Source organism: Rhinatrema bivittatum, chromosome 11 (assembly GCF_901001135.1).
Source record: "Rhinatrema bivittatum chromosome 11, aRhiBiv1.1, whole genome shotgun sequence".
Classification (NCBI taxonomy): Eukaryota; Metazoa; Chordata; class Amphibia; order Gymnophiona; family Rhinatrematidae; genus Rhinatrema; species Rhinatrema bivittatum.
This window is the reverse complement of record NC_042625.1, coordinates 69,268,500-69,288,493: the sequence shown is the minus strand read 5'-3', so window position 1 is coordinate 69,288,493 and position 19,994 is coordinate 69,268,500. Positions and strand designations below refer to the sequence as shown.

Below are 19,994 nucleotides of genomic sequence, written 5' to 3'. Positions count from 1 at the left end.
GGGGAAGGAACTCCTGAAGAGCCAGGCGGACTGCCAAAGTTTCCAGTCGACTGATGTGCCAGCGCGACTGAATCTGCGACCATGTCCCCTGGGTGGACTGAGAAAGGCAGACCGCACCCCAGCCCAACAGGCTGGCATCCGTGGTCACTATCGTCCACTGTGGAGCTTGAAGAGGCATCCCTTGCAGAAGATGAGGAAGAGACAGCCACCACTGTAATTCGTCGGCAGTAGAATCCAAGAACGGAAGGACTACGTGGAACTGCTCCGACACTGGCTGCCAACGGGACAGCAAAGCTTTCTGTAACGGACGCATATGAGCAAAAGCCCAGGGGACAAGGTCGATGGTAGAAGCCATGGATCCCAGGACTTGGAGATAATCCCAGGCTGTCGGAGAAGGTAGGGCAATCAAAGTCTGGACCTATTCGATCAGCTTGAGGGCTCGCGCCCGAGGTAAGAAAACCTTGCCTACTCGGGTGTCGAAGTGGGCTCCCAGAAATTCCAACTCCTGGGAGGGCTGAAGCTTGCTCTTGGAAAAGTTCACTATCCACCCGAGAGAGGCAAGGAGCTCCAAGACGCGATCCACCGCCCGCCGGCAAGAGGTCTCCAACTTGGCCCTGATGAGCCAATCGTCCAGATAGGGATGGACAAGAATCCCCTCCCGGCGCAAGGCCGCCGCTATTACTACCATAACCTTCATGAAGGTGCGAGGAGCGGTCGCGAGGCCGAAGGGGAGAGCTCGAAACTGGAAGTCCTGGTTGAGAATGTGGAATCGGAGATACTTCTGATAGTCGCGGTGAATGGGAATATGAAAATAAGCTTCTGCGATTTCGAGGGAAGCAAGGAACTCTCCGGGGCGGACCGCCACAATGACCGCCCGCAGGGTTTCCATGCGGAAGTGGGGGATCTTGAGAGCCCGATTGACCCTCTTGAGGTCCAATATTGGGCGGAAGGACCCATCCTTTTTGGGCACGGTGAAGTAAATAGAATACTGGCCGGCGCCAATTTCCCTTTCCGGGACTGGGACCACCGCTCCCAGATCCAGAAGCTTGGAGAGAGTCTGGACCACTGCGTCCCTCTTGGCCCGGCCGCAAGGCGAGAAAAGAAAGAGATCTGGAAGTTCCCTGACGAGGTCGAAAGCGTACCCGTCTCTGATAATGTCGAGGACCCACTGATCCGATGTGATCTTGACCCATTCCTCGAAGAATAGGGAGAGGCGTCCGCCGAGGTAAGGAATCGAGGAATGGGTCGGCTGAACTTCATTGCGTGGCAGGTTTAGCGGTGGCACGCACGGGCTGGCCCTCGCGAAAGGGCCGTCTGCCACAAAAGGACTGCGACCAGGACTGCGCACGAGAAGACCCCCTCGCAGAACCACCCCGCCCCCGAGGAGCGAAGCGACGCTGGCCCCTGAAGCGAGAGGCCGCGAAGGATCGGGAAGACTTAGGGCGGTCCTCTGGGAGCTTATGGACCTTGTTGTCAGCCAAGGAGTCCATAAGCTTCTTGAGATCCTCGCCAAAGAGCATCTTACCTTTGAAGGGCAGCGTGCCCAGCCGGGTCTTCAAGGACTGATCAGCCGACCAGTGGCGTAGCCAAAGGAGCCTCCGGGCCACCACTGCCGAAACCATCCCCTTCGCCTGGACACAGACCAGATCGTAGAGGGCGTCCGATACGTAAGCGGTTACTGCCTCCAGACGTTCGGCTTGTTCTGCCTCACCTGGCGGAAGCTCCCAGGCGCAGAGTAACTGTTGGACCCACTAGAGGCTCGCTCGCATCATGAGACTGCTATAGCAAGACGCCTGGACCCCGAGGGCCAGAATGTCGAAGATGCGCTTCAGGTGAGCCTCCAGCTTACGATCTTGTGAATCCTTCAAGGCTGTGGAACCTTCCACCAGAATGGTGGTGTGCTTGGCCACTGCAGAAACATAAGAATCCACCGATGGATATCGCAACAGCTCCAAGTCCTCCTCCGGGAGGGGATAGAGCCTATCCATCGCACGCCCCACCCGAAGCGCACCCTCAGGAGCCTCCCATTCCCGCAGGATAAGGAGCTTAAGCATGGGGTGGAAGGGAAAGGCCGAGGCCGGAGCCCGGAGCCCTCCCAGAACCAGGATCATATCCCTAGGGAGCGAGGCCATGAGATTATCCACGGAGGGACTCTCCAGACCCAGCTCCTGCAAAACAAAAGGGAGGAGGGGCTCTAATTCCTCCTTACGAAAAGGGCTCTAGGGTCATCCCCCTCTGGGGGCGGGCATCTGCCGAATCCGAGGAAGCAGCGGGGTCCGAGGACACGGGAGACACCGGGGGGGGGGGGGGGGGCACCCCCAGGACCACCCGCACCCGAACTGGTCCCTGGGGCTCCGCGGCCGGTCCAGTGGTCTACGGCGCTGAACGAGGGATTTTTGGCGGGGGGGGCAAGGGGGGGCTTTCGTCCAGCTCATGCAGGCTAGCTAGATAAGATTTGTGCATGAGGAGGACGAAATCCGCTGAAAAAGGGACCCTGGATTTGGCGGGGGGGGGGGGGGGGGGGGGGGGCGAGGGAAGGTCAGGACCCCCCTCCTGGGCACCCGCGGGGGCCAAATCGGGGGTTAAATCAAAAAAATCTGGCCCCCCCCCAGCCCCAGGGAGCACTGAAATCGTCCCCGATGAAAAATCCAAGATGGCGGCCGTTCCCGGGCTCTGCCGACCCGGGAAAGGCCTAGCCATGCCGGGAGGAGTGGAACCCTGGGCTAAATTTGCTTGTCCTGCCGAGGAGGGACCTTCCCCACCCGGCAGGCAAGCAGTGTAAAGGTCCTGCTGCGAAAAACGTGAAGAGGGCAGCCCACAAGAAAGGCAGGCTGCCAGCCGGGACATAGCTAAGCAGCGGCTGAAGAAAAAAAAGCTGAAAAAAAAAAAAGCTTGATTGACAGCCTGCACAGCAGGAGAGAGCAGGCGGGAACCTGCTGCCTTCTGCTTCTCTGGCTGCCGGTTCTAGCCCTACTATGACCAGAAAAAAGTAAAAAAGCTGGTCAACTGCTGCAAATATGTTAGAGGTAGGTGAGTACCTGCAACTTATTGAAAGTATGAAACTTTTAAACTTTTTTTTTTTTTTTTTTACTGAGCGCAGCAGCGGGTTAAAAAACCCTCTCGGCAGCCAGAGGGGGAACGAGGCCCGGATAGCGTCGGTCCCCACACCTGGAAGCGTCCACGGACTCAGGACTATGCAGGGAACCCCCTCCTGCAAAAGGGACAAAGCCCCCCTGAGCCGGGCAAGACCTGGGAGACGGACGTCTCCCACACAAAAACAGTAAAAACACTAAAAGAAGGCAAAATTTCCTTCACAGATTTTTTCCTTTGTTTCTAAAACTAGCGGGAATCAAAAGAACTACTTGCTTGAGCCGAAAAAGAAAGAAGAAGAGGCTGACTAGCCTACAGCAGAGAACCGAAGGGGAGATGCTGCACCTGCTGGAGGCAGACGAATACTGAAGGGGTAGAGGATAGGCTCTGTCCTGATATAGGGCATCCTTCAAGTTTTAGTCTGTCTCCACCTGCTGGAAAGGAGGCTCAACCCACTGTCTGGACTGATCCGGGTACATACAGGAATAGCAGCTTTTAAAATCCATGATGCTCATGTGCAGCCCACATATTCACATATATGAGCCTTTCATCGCAAGCAATGCTTTTAAAATTCAGCCCACAGGATCTATCTACTGTTTGGGATCCTGCCAGGTACTTGTGACCTGGACTGGCCACTGCCGGAAACAGATACTGGGCTTGATGGACCCAGTATGGAAATTTGTATGTTCTTACCTGACAGTCTTGAATTTTCAGTGAGTATCTGCTTTTTTTTTTTTTTTACAAGATGTGGTTATAAAGCCATTTTTTTAATGTTCTATGTTTTTTATTGTAAAAAGATCCATGTAAAAATGTATTTATATTTATTTGGTTTATAGTCTATCTTTCAGACACTTCAAAGTGGATTATATTCAGGTACTGTAGGTATTTCTCCTTTAATTCTAAATCTTTCCACTTGGAAAACAGCAATCAAGAGCTCCATGCCCCATATCATTTTGGTAGCCCTTCTCTGCACTTTCTCCAGTGCAGCTATATCATTTTTGAGATGCGGTGACCAGAAATGCACACCGAATTCAAGGTGTGGTTCCTACATAGAGCAATACAGAGGCATTATGACATCCTCAGTTTTATTTTCCATTCCCTTCCTAATAATTCCTAACATACTGTTTGCTTTTTTGACCACCACAGCACACTGGGATGATGATTTCAATGTATTATCCACTAGGACGCCTAGATCTCTTTCCTGGATGGTAACTCCTAAGGTAGAACCTAACATTGTGTAACTACAGCAAGGGTTATTTTTCCCTATAGGCATCACTTTGCACTTGTCCATGTTAAATTTCATCTATCATTTGGAAGCCCAATCTTCCAATCTCACAAGGTCCTCCTGAAATTCATCACAATCCTCTTGAGATTTAACTACTCTGCATAATTTTGTGTCGTCTACAAATTTGATCACCCCACTCGACATACCCCTTTCCAGATCATCTACCTTATAAATGGGCTCTGACCGACGGCCCGCAAATGCGCAGTAGAGACCAGCTCTACCGCGCATGTGCGGGCGAGCACGTCGGTCTGAGCCAGCGTCAGAAAGAAAAAAAATAGCGGCGTCCAGTGGCAGCAGCGGGCGGCGGCGGCGGTACCGGCAGCGGGCGGCGACGGCGGTAGCAGGCGGCGGCGGAGGTAGCGAGTGGCGGCGACGGCGGGCGGTGGTAGCGGCCAGTAGCGAGGGAGGGACGTACTGAGTGGGAGGGAGGGACGGAGAGAGAGAGTGGGAGGGAGTGACTGAGTGAGAGGGAGGGACTGAGGGGGAGGGACTGAGTGAGAGGGAGAGGGGGGACTGAGTGAGAGGGAGTGGGACTGAGGGAGGGAGTGGGACTGGGAGAGAGAGGGAGGGAGTGGGACTGAGGGAGAGTGAGTGGGACTGAGTGAGTGAGAGGGAGGGAGAGAGGGGGGAGGGAGTGACTGAGTGAGAGGGAGGGACTGAGTGGGAGGGAGGGAGGGATTGAGTGAGGGGGAGGGACTGGGGGGGACTGAGTGAGAGGGAGTGAGTGGGACTGAGGGAGAGGGAGGGAGGGAGTGGGGACTGAGTGAGTGGGACTGAGTGAGTGAGAGGGAGGGAGTGAGTGAGACTGAGTGGGAGGGAGGGACTGAGTGAGAGGGGAGGGAGGGTGGGGAGGAGTGGGTGAGGGAGGGAGGTAGGGGGTGGTGAAGAGTGAGGGGAGAGAGAAAGAGGGGGAGGTGAGAGACAGAGGGATGTAGCCCGTTTTAACGGGCTTAAGGGCTTGTTTATAAATATATTTAAAAGCACCAGTCCAAGTACAGATCCCTAAGGCACTTCACTGTTTACCTTTTTCCACTGTGAAAACTAACCATTTAATCCTATTCTCTGTTTTCTGTCTTTTAAACAACTTGCAATCCACAAAAGGACATCGCCTCCTATCCCATGACTTTTTAGTTCTCTTAGAAGCCTCTCATGCGGGTCTTGGTCGAATGCCTTCTAGAAATCCAAAATTACCACATCTACCAGTTCACCTTTGTCCACCCCTTCAAAAAAAATGTAGATTTGTGAGGCAAGACTTCCCTTGGGTAAATCCATGTTGGCCATGTCCCATTGAACCATGTCTATCTAAATGTTTTGTGATTTTATTTTTTATAACAGTTTCCATGATTTTTCCCTGCCCTGAAGTCAGGCTCACTGGTTTATAGTTTCCCGGATCACCCCTGGATCCCTTTTTAAATATAGGGGTTACATTGGCCATCTTCCAATCTTCAGGTACATCGGAAGATTTTAATGATAGGTTACAAATTTTTACTAATAGTTCTGAAATTTCATTTTTTAATTCTTTAAGAACCCTGGGGTGTATACCATCCGGTTCAGGAGATTTACTACTCTTCAGTTTGTTAATCAGGCCTACCACATCTTCCAGGTTCACAGTGATTTGTTTCAGTTGATCAGAATCATCACCCATGAAAACCTTCTCCAGAATGGATATCTCTCCAACATCCTCTTCAGTAAACACCGAAGCAAAGAAATAATTTAATCTTTCCGCGATGGCCTTATCTTCTCTAAGTGCCCCTTTAACCCCTTGATCATCCAACGGTCCAACCAACTCCCTTGCAGGCTTTCTGCTTCGGATATATTTTAAAAAGTTTTTATTGTGCATTTTTGCCTCTATGGCCAACTTCTTTTCAAATTTTCTCTTATCAATATCTTATATTTAACAAGCCAATGCTTATGCTTTATCCTATTTTCTTCTGAAAGATCCTTCTTCCAATTTTTGAATGAAGATCTTTTGGCTAAAACAGCCTCTTTCACCTCACCTTTAAACCATGCCGGTAATCATTTTGCCTTCCTTCCATCTTTCTTAATGCATGGAATACATCCTGTCTGTGCTTCTAGGATGGTATTTTTAACAATGCCCTCGCCTGTTGCACCTTTGTAGCTGCACCTTTCAGTTTTTTCTAACTATTTTTTTCATTTTATCAAGTTTTCCCTTTTGAAAGTTTAGCGCTAGAGCCGTGGATTTACATACTGCCCCCCTTCCAGTCATTAATTCAAATTTGATCATATTATGATCACTATTGCCAAGTGGCCACACCACCTCTCTCACCAAATCCTGTGCTTAACTAAGAATTAGATCTAAAATTGCTCCTCTCTCATTGGTTCCTGAACCAATTACTCCATAAAACTGTCTTTTATTCCATCCAGGAACTTTATCTCTTTAGCATGCCCTGTTTCACTTACCCAGTCAATACTGGGGTAACTGAAGTCTCCCATTATTACTGCACTACCAGTTTGGTTAGCTTCCCTAATTTCTCTTAGCATTTTCACTGTCCATCTCACCATTTTGACCAAGTGGACGGTAGTATACTCCTATCACTATTCTCTTCCCCAACACACAAGGGATTTCTATCCATAAAGATTCGATTGTACATTTAGTCTCATGCAGGATCTTTATCCCGTTGGACTCTATGCCATCCTGGACATAAAGCGCCACTCCGCCACCAAGATGCTCCTCTCTGTCATTGTGATATAATTTGTACCCCAGTACAGCATAAGAACATAAGAAATTGCCATGCTGGGTCAGACCATGGGTCCATCAAACCCAGCATCCTGTTTCCAACAGAGGCCAAACCAGGCCACAAGAACCTGGCAATTATCCAAACACTAAGAAGATCCCATGCTACTGATGCAATTAATAGCAGTGGCTATTCCCTAAGTCAACTTGATTAATAGCCGTTAATGGTTATCCTCTTTCCACCCTGTCTCTGATATGCCAATTAAGTCTATGTCATCATTCACTTCTATACAGTCTACTTCTCCCATCTTACTTCTTAGACTTCTGGCATTAGCATACAAACATTTCAAAGTGTGTTTTTTGTATGTATTAACATTCTGCTTTTCAATCATCAGAGGTAACTCAGGTGAGTTTTTAATTACAGGCAATTGGACTACTTTTGTTATTAGTGGAACCTCTCTGTTGGGATCCCCTAACTCTAAGATATCTCCCTCCGAACCATGCACTGCTGAGCAACAGTCTGCTTTCCCCTTTGTTCTAGTTTAAAAGCTGCTCAATCTCCTTTTTAAAGTTAGCACTAGCAGCCTGATTCCACCCTTGTTAATGTGGAGTCCATCCCTTCGGAAACGACTCCCTCTTCCCTAAAACATTCCCCAGTTCCTTTCAAAACTGAATCCCTCTTCCTTGCACCATCGTCTCATCCATGCATTGAGACTCCGGAGCTCTGCCTGCCTCTGGGGACCTGCATGTGGAATAGGAAGCATTTCAGAGAATGCTACCCTGAAGGTTCTGGATTTCAGCTTTCTACCTAAGAGCCTAAATTTGGCTTTCAGAACCTCCCTCCCACATTTTCCTATGTCGATGGTGCCCACATGTACCATGACTGCTGGCTCCTCTCCTGCACTGTCTAAAATCCTATCTATCTGTATTTTGGATCTTTGTGGGCCTGTTCTAACACTGACAATCAATTAAATCCAGTGAGAAAAAGCCAATAGTATCCAAGGCACTGAATGACTAACTGTAGTTGTGCTATCAGCTCTGTCAACACTTATTCACTTCCTTTGCTACCTCTGTAAATCTGTTGTCCACAGCAACCACTTTGAATTTGTTATCTCAAGGAAGATATATAAAACCCCACTGTTTCAATAAGAGTTTGAGAGTCAAATAAATGCATTTCATATGATGACAAAAAGGAAAATTATAATTCATTGTATCAAGGAGTTAATTCAGTTATTCACACTACTAGATAGAAATGGTCTGTGTCAGCCAAAGAAATACTTCTGAGCAGCTAAGTCTGTATTTTTCTCTGTAAATAATTTTTAATGGAGCTTCTTAAATAAAAATGCAGAGCAATGGTCTCAGGGACATAGATGTGTTCACTGTAACATAGGACGAAGTGGACATCTGACCAGGATTGCTAACTCATGGTAATCTTTTACTGAGTCTTCCATATTTTAACTAAAAACCTAACTTTTTTACTGACATGTTTTATCATTGGCATTTTTAGAACAATTTTCAAAGGTTTACCTGTGTAAAATGGACTTTTGAAGATTGTTCCCCCATTAGTATGGTAAAAGTATACATGCTGTGAAAAAGTAAGGTTAGGATGAGAGAGAAAGTACACACAGTTGATTTCATTTTGCTATAAAATTTTGCAAAATACCTTCGATATGCCCACTGGCACATTTTGAAAGGGTAATTCCATGGGAAGATTCTCTTTGAAAATTAGCTTACCCATCTGTGGATACCTCAAGCAGTTCAGGGGCTCTGAAAATTGCCCATTATGGACTTTGTGCCAGTATTCAAAGCAAAAGTACATGCATACTTTACAATTTGCCACAAGTACACCTACTTTTCTGCAGGTACTTTTTCATTGAAAATAACACAAGTTAATTTGAAAATGGAATCTACATATGTTATTTTCCTTTCCCCCCACCTAAACATGTACTCAGACATGCCCTCTATATGTGTAGTTACATTGACAGGTCGATACAGTAACGTGCGGTTGAATATTTCCCGTCTGTAACGTGCTGGGAGCGCACAATACAGACGAGTAAGGCGATCCAGCGATACAGTCTCCAGTTTCACGCGTCCGTAGCGCTTCTTAAATTAGACACATAACCCTTTCCGCACGCAGCATGTATATGATGTGTAAATGAACGAATTAGCTGTATAATGAAGGAATTAGCTATTCCCCTCCGATACTGTAACGGGCGCTGATATTATCTCCTTAGTAACCCGCTGTTTTGCCGCGGCCTTAACGTGTTAGTTTACCGCCTCCCCCTAGTAGGTGTTAGGACTGTGAGTCTTGTAACAAATCCATCGACACCACTTAAGATACTCAAACACAATAAAAAACAATAAAAAAAAAGCGATACAGAGATGATCGAGAAAATGTAATGCTGTGGGACACATAAAAACCTGTCAGAAAAAAAAAAAAATTTTAAATACCTGTCACTTTCAGAATCGTGCGGTCATCCAGGCAGCGGCGGGAGCCGGAGGGCCGCGTGGGTCCAGGCGGCCGGCGGCGGGAGCCGGGTGTTCGATCGAGGCCGCGGGCGGGTGGGCGCCTGTTCATCCAGGCGGCGGGGGCGGGTGGGCGCGCGTTGGTTTCAGGCGGGCGGCGGCAGCGGCGGCGGGATCCGGGGGGGGGGTGGGCGCGTGTTCAATCTAGGCCGCGGGCCGGGTCGCACAGGCGCGCATTCATTCAGGCGGAGGGAGCCGGCGGCGAAAGCGGCCTCCGGCAGCCCCCACCGGCAGTGAATGAATGCGCGCCTGTGCGACCCGTGCGATTCGGCGCTCAAGGCGTGACGTCAGGGCATGTGACTGCATTGAGCACCGAATCGCATGGGTCGCACAGGCGCGCATTCATTCACTGCCGGTGGGGGCTTCCGGAGGCCGCTTTCGCCGCCGGCTCCCTCCGCCTGAATGAATGCGCGCCTGTGCGACCCGGCCCGCGGCCTAGATTGAACACGCGCCCACCCGCCCCCGGATCCCGCCGCCGCTGCCGCCGCCCGCCTGAAACCAACGCGCGCCCACCCGCCCCCGCCGCCTGGATGAACAGGCGCCCACCCGCCCGCAGCCTCGATCGAACACGCGCCCACCCGCCCGCGGCCTCAATCGAACACCCGGCTCCCGCCGCCAGCCGCCTGGACCCACACGGCCCTCCGGCTCCCGCCGCTGCCTGGATGACCGCACAATTCGGAAAGTGACAGGTATTTAAAAATTTTTATTTTTTTTTATAACATTCAGGTTTTTACATATTTTTGGTTTTTTGTTTTTTACACTTCCTGGTGCCTGTCATTTCAAATGACATTTGAAATGACAGGTACCAGCACACCCAGGTTACTGTATAGGCGCTGTATTAAGCGCCTATACAGTAAAATGGGTTGCGCGGGGCCTAACCCTTCCCTAAAGCTTCACAGCCGCAGCATGCATTTGCATGCAATTAGAAGAGAGTATCAGGCGCTAGGTCAAGAGAACTGTGCGTGCGGGGAGGAAGGGTGCGCCTGGCAATGCCACACTCTTTCTGCCGCAGTTTTAGAGTATCGATCTGTGAGAAAGGCAATTTTCAGGCAGCTGATTTATAGGTTTAGAACACTTTTTACCCATGTAAATGGCTTTGAAAAGTGTCCTTCCCATATACAGCTGTTCATACTGCACTGAGATTCACCTCTATGTACTGAAACATAGTCCCCAGTTCCACAGGTGAGCTCATGGCACAGGCCTAGTTACTAAGATGTTTTTACTGACAAATTTTTTTTTGTCAGTAAATTTACTGACGGTTGGCAAAGCTGCCTCACACTGCACTCCGGTGAATCCTGTTATTTTACTATTTTTTCTTGGTGTATTTTTACTTCCCTGTAAGCCTAGGGAGATCATATTATGTCAATCCATTCCTTGACAAAATTCATCCCCCATCCCTGCAATAGAACATCTTTTCCCTCTGAAAATGTACCAATATATATTTTTTATTAAAAATATTTGTAAGCCACTTATAATCATCCCATCCTAACAACTTTTCTACAGTTTTACCTGAGGATCCTAACATTTGACTTGGTAAGCCTCTACCTCCGAATCAAGAACTCTGACTGAGCTGAAGAAGTAGAACTTCACCTATTTTAATCTGATAGCTTAATTTGTCATCTTCTTGTTACTTAGCCCTCCAGCAGTTGGCTGGCATCTCCCTATGCTTTCTATAGGTTGTTGCGAGAACTGGCATTTCCAGTACCCAACGATCCACATATCAATGAGCCTCCAGCGAAAGCAAGCACATCTCCAACAAAGTTTCCACTAAACCCCTGTACTGGAGGGTACAGAAGCATGGATATCGCCTAGACTACCCAGTCTCTGCTCATTCTCCCTTTCTACTGGTACACCACAGCATCTACTTTTCTAGCGTTACCCCCTTGTGCTTCCACTGCCGAGGATCCTCTGTGCCTGTCCTAGGCTGTACCCCTCGCTCCCACTCCTTGTGACCTTGAGCAAGTCACTTCATCCTCCATTCCCTCAGGTACAAACTTGGGACAGAGAAATACCCACACTATCTCAAAGTCATCTCTTTTTAAAGTACCTAAAAGGCAGAATAGGAATCAAATAAATAAAGAGGATCCCCGGTGCCCGACCCAAGCTTTACTCCTTTCACCTCCCACCACGGAGAATCCTCTATGCCCGACCCAGGCATACGGCCATGGGAGAGAAAGGAGTTACTCTTCCCCTCCTCCCAGAAAAAGGAAAGGGGAGGGGACGAGCCTTCCTGCCCAACTCATTCTCTCATAAAGGCCACCCTCACCTCCTCACCTCAAAGTTGCGGCACTGTTTCTCTCCTCCGGCAGAGCCGGCTTCAGGTCGCAGCAGCACCGGAAGATTTAAGACGACGCCGTGCGGGGGGCCTTTAATAGCTCCGCTCCTCCCGCCCAGCTATTACCATGGAAGCGTCCATCAGCCCTCGCCCCGTTCTGAATTTTCTTAATCTTCAATTGCTGCCGCAACCTGGAGCTGGCACTGCTGGAGGAGAGGAGCGGCACCAGGCTCCGATTTAGGCATGGCAGTGGCAACCACGCCCTGGCACCTGTAAGAATTTGGCACTGGAGGCAATTGCTGACGGCTAAAATGTGGACCTGCCTGCCTTACCCCTCTCTCTCCTACCACTGAGGATTTTCTGTGCCCATCCCAGGCTTTAGCCCTTTCCCTCACCGCTTTCTAATTTATAGCTGTGTTTGTCCTTCACGATGACAATATCTGCAAGTTCTTGTGGGGGAATGGCTTTTTAGACGTAAAATCCGAACAAACAGGTTTCTTCATGCAATGATATGGATAGGCAGCTTGGGCCTACCTGCCCTGAGGGGAGAGGAGGCGCTCCGCTGTGGGCCGCTGCACCGCTTCAGGAGAGTAAAGCCCTGCGCCCGGGCCCCGTCGGCGGCCGCCGCCCCACATCCGTCAAGAGGGCGTCCTTGGCGAGGGAAAACGAGGCCGCACGACGGCTCCCACCCTTCAACTGCAACAGCAAAGAAAATGGCAAGGTCTCCTCAGAGCTGGGCGGGAAGAAAAAAAGAGCGGGAAGAAGAATGAGGGGGCGGGCTCGGACCTCGCGCCCCGTCCCTCACACCTCCTTCCCCACCCACTTCCCGGCCTCCAACGGCTACCACATGCAGCGCCGTTTTGGCCATGACAAAGAAAAGCAGAGGCAAATATATGAGTAAAATTTAAAAAAAGTAATCACAATAACTTACTCCATTTCTCTCTAAAAGCGAAGGCTCACATTGAAGAAAAGAGTGAGGAACGAGAACATACCTACTGGTTAAAGCGGTGATCAGCGTTTGGAAGTGAAAAATCTGTGATGGCAATTTTTATTTTGTTTTTACTAATAGCAAAATAAAGGATCTCATTCTTGATAGGGCACGGATAAGCATCAGCCATGCAAGTTGCAAGAAAACGTGTAAAAGAATGAAAAGAGAAAAAGACTGTGCTGGAAAGGGTGGGGGAACAGATGGAGTATGTTCTTCTTGCCCTTCCAACCAAAACAAAGAATATAAGAAAGAAAAAAAGTGGGTACACCAAAATAATTACAAAAAAATACTACAGACCTATGTGCAATACAATAAATAAAATGATTTAATAAAAAAGAAGATAAAGTACAAAAGGAAAGTTAATTAATGGAATGGATCGCCACCACAACCAAAAAAAAAACAAAGTATAGAGACAGCCAGATACACTGATGTAGTACAGTTAGAATGCCTTATGCCAAACAAGATCTTCTCTAAGCTTTATACTGAGATAAAGTTACTTTTCATTAAGCTCACAAAAATCATTGTGAATCAGCATATTTGAATTCATATCTTTAATAGTAATCTCTAATAGTAATCTTTAATAGTAATATTAAATTAATATTAAATTAATTAATATTTAAATAAATCAATATTTAAATAAATAATTAATATAATTAATAAATTAAATTATAATATAATTAATTAATTGATTAATTATAATATAATTTTAAATAAATTAAATAAATAATTAATATTTAAAAAATTAATATTAAATTAATTAATTAAATTAATAGTAATCTTTAATAGTAATAGTAAACTCACAACTCGACCTACAAATACCACTTAAAAAATTCACCTCCGCCAGGCCTATCAGGGAACACTACAAAGAGTCACTCCAAATTCCAAAGGCCAAAACCTACCAACATAAATCCTTGAGTCTCAGAGCCTTCTCATCAGCAGGTCCAGCTCTCTGGAACTCAATCCCACCTGATTTGAGACAAGAGCCATGCTCTTTAACATTTAGGAAAAGACTAAAAACTTGGCTTTTCAAAAAAGCATTTCCAAGCCTTGAATAAAACCTCCTCTCACTAGCACTAACTCGTATGCAATAATGGAATGTAAACACGAATCAACCAACCTCAAACCCTCTCTCACTAATTCCTGCTGAATATTTATCATACTATTACCATTCACAACTGTGTCATATTTATTCATTTGATTACCTATGTACCGTTTCATAGTCTTATGTTTTCACTTGCTATTCTAATGTATCAATAGGCTGAAATGTAAAAATTGTGCTGTTCAATTTCTCCCCTTCCATCCCAAGTTTATTTTCCTTGTTTTTTGTAACTTTCCCTCTCCCTTTTTCTGATTCACTGTATTTAAAGTTCAAGGTTCTTATTGAAAATATTGTTTTTTACGTTACGTTATGCTTTACACTCCTTGTTATTTGTAAACCGGGTTGATGTGATGCCTATCATGAAACTCGGTATAACAAAAACAATAAATAAATAAATAAAATAAATAAATAAATAAATCTCCTAACTCCCAGAAGAAATCACAATAAAGTGATTTTTAACACTAGGTATCTCAACAAAAATTAGGAACATGATGTTACAAGTGAAGAGATGGACTTGCCCCATTGCACAATAGCACTTTGACATTCGCCTGTTGATGGGACAGCTGGTTCTGAGGATTGCAAACATACAGCAGCAGCACGGTGACCGCAATACAGTGAGGGCGGATAGGCAGTAGTTATCAGAAACCACTAATCATTGCATAGGCTTCAGAGGAGCAAATAAGTGAAAAAATAACCCAAAGAGCAAATTTGTTTAGAGCTCCTGAAAGCTCCTGGGAAATTGAACAGCTGTGAATGCTGCATAGAAACTACTTCTTAAAGTGTTTTTGTGATTTTATGCAAACAGGGAGATGGTTATCTATCTAGGCTGGAAACTGTCAAGGAACAGTTGCGTAAGTGAAACGATAAAAACAGGAAGCAAGGACATATGTTCTCCTCTTATACCATGCTACATGATAATATTCCAAACATCAATCGTGTACCAACCTGTGATAAAAGAAAAACTGATTTCTATACTTCATTTGCAAACCTGATGTTAGTAATAAGGGGGGTTGGATCCCCTTGTACAGGAAGATTCTGAGAATCCATGGCTGCAACCAGTTTGTTGCTTGCAGACATGATTCCATAGGGATATATTTATAAAGAAAATATATTGGAGTTTATCTTTCGTATTTCCATCCTATAAAAGGAACATTTCAAAAAGGTATAAATGAACCATTAAAATAAAGGTCACAGAAACTGTATGGTTTAAGATATTTTGAAGAACTCCTCGACTTTTTTCTTGCACATTCTTTTTATGTATTGTAATTTTAAAGTGCTCCCTGGGTAGGAAAAGCTATGGCAACATAACTAAAGATATTTATTTATTTATTTTTATTTTATTTATTTAATTTTATATACCGGCAACCGTTTGCACATCGTGCCGGTTTACAGATAACTTAAAACAAGGATATATATAGGCAAAGCCTTTACAAGGAACATTGTGTAACCTAGAACATAGTAACAGATCAATAACTAAATAAATAGGGGAGGGAGGGGAGGGGGTGGTCGAGACAAAGGGGGGGGCAGGGGGGGTGAAGACGGAAACGTGAGGAGAAAATATGTACAGGGAAACAATGAACAAGTGGTGTAATCGAGGTAATGCCTTGCAAGATCATTTTGATTCTTGAATCCCACAATGCAGATTAATTTATTTTGGCAGGCATGACTGTTTTCACTGTGGTGAAAATAGGCTCCACCAAAATAAAAGTGCTGGAACCAGATCTTAAACTAGGAGCCCCTAGAGTCTGCAAGGGGAAGCATAGGGCAGAGCTACAGTTTTTAATAAAAGAGCCTTCTTGGAAAGGACTCTTAACTGAATTTTATTGAAACTCTAAGTAGAAACAACTAGAACTATATTTGGGACACCCTCATCCTAAATTGCAGGAAGTCCAAATATGGTCATAAGATTATAAATAAGGATCTTGTGCTACTTTACCTATCTGTCCAGATTCAAATTCTACCATGCACTGCTACTGTCCCACAATAATCCAAACAGTCGCCAGCAGTTTATTACTTATTTGTAAGCTTAATGTATCAGTTTTCCATAAAATATTACACCAAAGTGGTTTATAATTTAAAACCATTGTAACATAATAGCATAGACAATAAATACTTAATGTTAAAAATACAAGACAATAAAATGAAAAAATAAAAAATGAATAAAGTTATAGCAGCAAAACAATAAAACAAGGAATACATAACCAATATCAGTTAACAGCTTGAGTAGAAAACAGCACCTTTTAACCCTTCCTAAACTTTACATAATTGAGCTCCTGCTTTAATCACAAAGGCAACTTGTTCTAAAGAAAAGGGGCCATATAAGAGAAGGGTGAGTAGTTTCGAAACGAATGGTAGTTGGTGAGGGTACTGTAATAGCTCAAGCTGTGAGGAGCGAAGCAACCATGAATGAAAGACATTAATAGTTTTAACAAGTATCCTGGTAAATCTTCTCAAAAACATTTAAAGCTAGTACCGTATTTTAAAATGAATTCAAAATAAAACAGGTAACCAATTTAACATCTTGAGTAGTGGAGAAACATATCAAACTCCTTTTTGCCAAACAATAGTTTAGCTGTAGTATTTTGAACCAACTAAATGTGTTTAAGTCCATTGTAGTACACCCCAGGAATAAAGAATTGCATGTCTTAGCATTTGGTCAGATGAATCCAGAACCAGTGGGCTATGCACCTCTACCAGCAGATGGAGCAAACTGACGTCACAGTATATATACCCTTGCATTGACATCAGCCTGCCAGTATTCTCCATCTCCAGCAGTTGGTGGACATGCATCTCCCTACTGGGGATTGCTTTACTTTGAAAAGGAGAAATAATGGAAAATTAATTTGCCCTGCTCTCCTGCGGTGATACCAGATGGACCCTCTCCCAGTTGAGAATGCCTGAGCTGATTTCTGTGATCTCTCAGATGAGTGCCTTGGTCCAGTTGCTGGTTGTTCAGCCAGCGTGGACTTAGCTGTTCCAACAGCTGGAAGGCAGCGGGTGCAGGAAGCCGAGCGTGGTGGTAATAGTATATGCCTTCTCCCCCCACAGCCGGAGATCATTTATTTATTTTATTTATTTTTCTATACCGATGTTCCTGTAAGAATACAAATCACACCAGTTTACATCTCTGTACTCAGCCAGGAAGGGCTAAGCTCAGGTAAGTTTTAAAAAAAAAATGCTGTTCCGACATTCGTCCTGCTCCGTGGGAGGTTGAGGGATGGATTGAGCAGCCTCCATAGGCTAGGCCCTGCTATGAGGTTCGCACTGCATGGTATCCCTCAACGATGATTTGTGCGCTTTGTCTATGTATTAGGTTGCCCTCTTCAGGATTGTCGGTTCAGCTTGTGCATCCAGGTAGTGCGTCCAGTTTTTGGACGTTTAGTCGGGTCTCTGGGTGTCCAAGTTAAGCGCCGCCTTTAGTGGGCGCATGCTTACCTGTGCACACAAGTTGGGGGTTTGCTGTGCACTGAAGTTTTACGGTGCCTATCCTTAGGGACGCCTAAGTTTGGTATGTCTAGATTTTGGGACGCCTAAGTATTGGATGCCTAAGTTTTTATGGACACCTAGATTTTTTGGACCCCCCCCCCCCAAAAAAAAGAACAGCTGGACGCATGCCTTCAGTCATCGCTTAGCATACTGTTGGCCTCATGGTACCTATACCTAAGAAACCTAAGCGCCTTTCCCTCTGCACTGCCTGTCATATTCAAGCATCTCAGCCTGGAGCGCCCGCTAACTTGTATCAGTGCTGTTTGGAGGCTCAGGGAGAATTATCTTCCTCTGATTTCACTAAGCCTGGTTCTTCCCAGCCGGATGAAGGTCTGGGTAAAGACATGTCATGAGGGGCACCTGATATTGGAACTCCCCTAACTGGGTCGTCAGCAGGGGAAAGTAGCTCATTAAGTATGCCTCAGGTGCCTTCTGGTTTTGGCATGGATCCTTCTACATTTTCATGGGTAGTTTTTCCAGGGACTGCAATCCTTTCTTCAAGCATAGTCCTCAGCCCTGTCCAATGCTCCCAGGGCAGAGTCACAGGTGGGGACCTCTCTTTCTGGTCCTATTGTTAAGCGCTGGAGTACACCTAGATCGGCAGCGGGTCTGCCTGATAGAGATCTGAATGGCACTGATGATGAGGCCGATCCTGATTCTCTAGAGCAGGGCTTCTCAACCGGTGTGTCGCGACACACTAGTGTGTCGCCAAACACCGGCAGGTGTGTCGCATCTCCCGGTGTCCCACTGCCTGTTCCACTTCCATTCTCCTTTTTTCCAGCCCTCGCAGGCCAATTGGAAGCCTCCTTTCTTCCTACCCCCATTGCCCAATGGGAAGCCTCCTTCATTCTGCCTGCCCCCACGCAGGCCAATCAGAAACCTCCTCCCTTCTACCTACCAGTGGGAGTAGAAAGAAAGGAGGAAGCCTTTGATTGGCCGGTGAGACAGGTATTAGAATGCCCAGGGGTGGGGTGAATAGTTGAACTCCGACGAAGCAAGGCCGCCACAACCTGTGGCGGCGAAGAGGAAACCCGACCCCGACCAAGCAAGGCCTCCACAACCCGTGGCGGCGAAGAGGAAAGCCGAGGCCACCACGGGAGCCCATCCCCATGGTGGCGAAGAGGAAACCCGACCCCGACCAGGCAAGGCCACCACAGCCCGTGGCGGCGAAGAGGAAAGCCAACCCCGACCGAGGCCACCACGGGAGCCCATTCCCGTGGTGGCGCAAAAAGAAGGCCCACCGGAGTAAAGCCATGGCAGAACTGGAGCCCATCCCTGCAGTGAAGAAAGAATATGTTTTTGGTGAGAGCTGGTGTGTCTGTGTGTGAATGAGTGCCTGGGAGAGAGCTGGTGTGTCTGTGTGTGAATGAGTGCCTGGTTGAGAGCTGGTGTGAATGGGTGCTTGGGTGAGAGCCTGGGTGAGAGCCGGTGTGTGTGGGTGCCTGGGTGAGAGCTTGTGGGTTGGAATGGGTGCCAGGGAGAGAGCTGGTATGAATGGGTGCTTGGGTGAGAACTTGTGTGTTTGGGTGTGAATGGAAGCCTGGGTGAGAGCTGGTGTGAATGGGTGCTTGGGGGAGAGCTTGTGTGTGTGGGTGTGAATGGGTGCCTAAGTGAGAGCTTGTGTCTGTGGGTGCGAATGGATGCATGGGTGAGAGCTTGTGTCTGTGTGTGTGAATGGGTGCCAGGGTGAGAGCTGGTGTTAATGGGTACTTGGGTGAGTGCTTAAGTGTGTGGGTGTGAATGGATATATGGGTGAGAGCTGGTGTGAATGGGTGCTTGGGTGAGAGCTTGTGGGTGTGAATGGAAGCCTGGGTGAGAGCTTGTGTCTATGGGTGTGAATGGATGTATGTGTGTGTGCCAGGGTGAGAGCTGGTGTGAATGGGTGCTTGGTTGAGAACTTGTGTGTGTGGGTGTGAATGGGTGCCAGGGTGAGAGCTGGTGGGAATGGATGCTTGGGTGAGAGCTGGTGTGTGTGGGTGTGAATGGGTGCCAGGGTGAGAGCTGGTGTGAATGGGTGCTTGGGTGAGAGCTTGTGGGTGTGAATGGAAGCCTGGGTGAGAGCTTGTGTCTGTGGGTGTGAATGGATGTATGTGTGTGTGTGTGTGTGTGTGCCAGGGTGAGAGCTGGTGTGAATGGGTGCTTGGGTGAGAGCTTGTGTGTGTGGGTGTGAATGGGTGCCAGGATGAGAGCTTGTGTGTTTGGGTGTGAATGGAAGCCTGGGTGAGAGCTGGTGTGAATGGGTGAACTTAAGAAAATGCCATACTGGGTCAGACCAAGGGTCCATCAAGCCCAGCATCCTGTTTCCAACAGTGGCCAATCCAGGCCATAAGAACCTGGCAAGTTCCCAAAAACTAAGTCTATTCCATGTAACCATTGCTAATGGCAGTGGCTAGTCTCTAAGTAAACTTAATAGCAGGTAATGGACTTCTCCTCCAAGAACTTATCCAATCCTTTTTTAAACATAGCTACACTAACTGCACTAACCACATCCTCTGGCAACAAATTCCAGAGTTTAATTGTGCGTTGAGTAAAAAAGAACTTTCTCCGAAT

General features: G+C 46.9%; 1 protein-coding gene across 8 annotated transcripts in view; it reads right to left on the bottom strand.

Annotated features, from left to right (window-relative positions):
- Nucleotides 1-12,721, bottom strand: part of BHMG1 (basic helix-loop-helix and HMG-box containing 1) — a 307,327-nt gene extending 294,606 nt beyond the window's left edge. For 4 of the 8 annotated variants that reach the window (XR_003851906.1, XR_003851907.1, XR_003851912.1 and 1 more), the window contains exon 1: nucleotides 12,406-12,721. Coding sequence is in view for 1 of the 8 variants with exons in the window: in XM_029571046.1 (XP_029426906.1) it covers nucleotides 12,406-12,506 (101 nt within the window). In the remaining 7 variants the exon portion in view is untranslated. The remainder of the gene's footprint in view (nucleotides 1-12,405) is intronic. The other 4 variants (XR_003851909.1, XR_003851910.1, XR_003851908.1 and 1 more) reach the window with 2 other exon arrangements.
- Nucleotides 12,722-19,994: the final 7,273 nt, after the last annotated feature.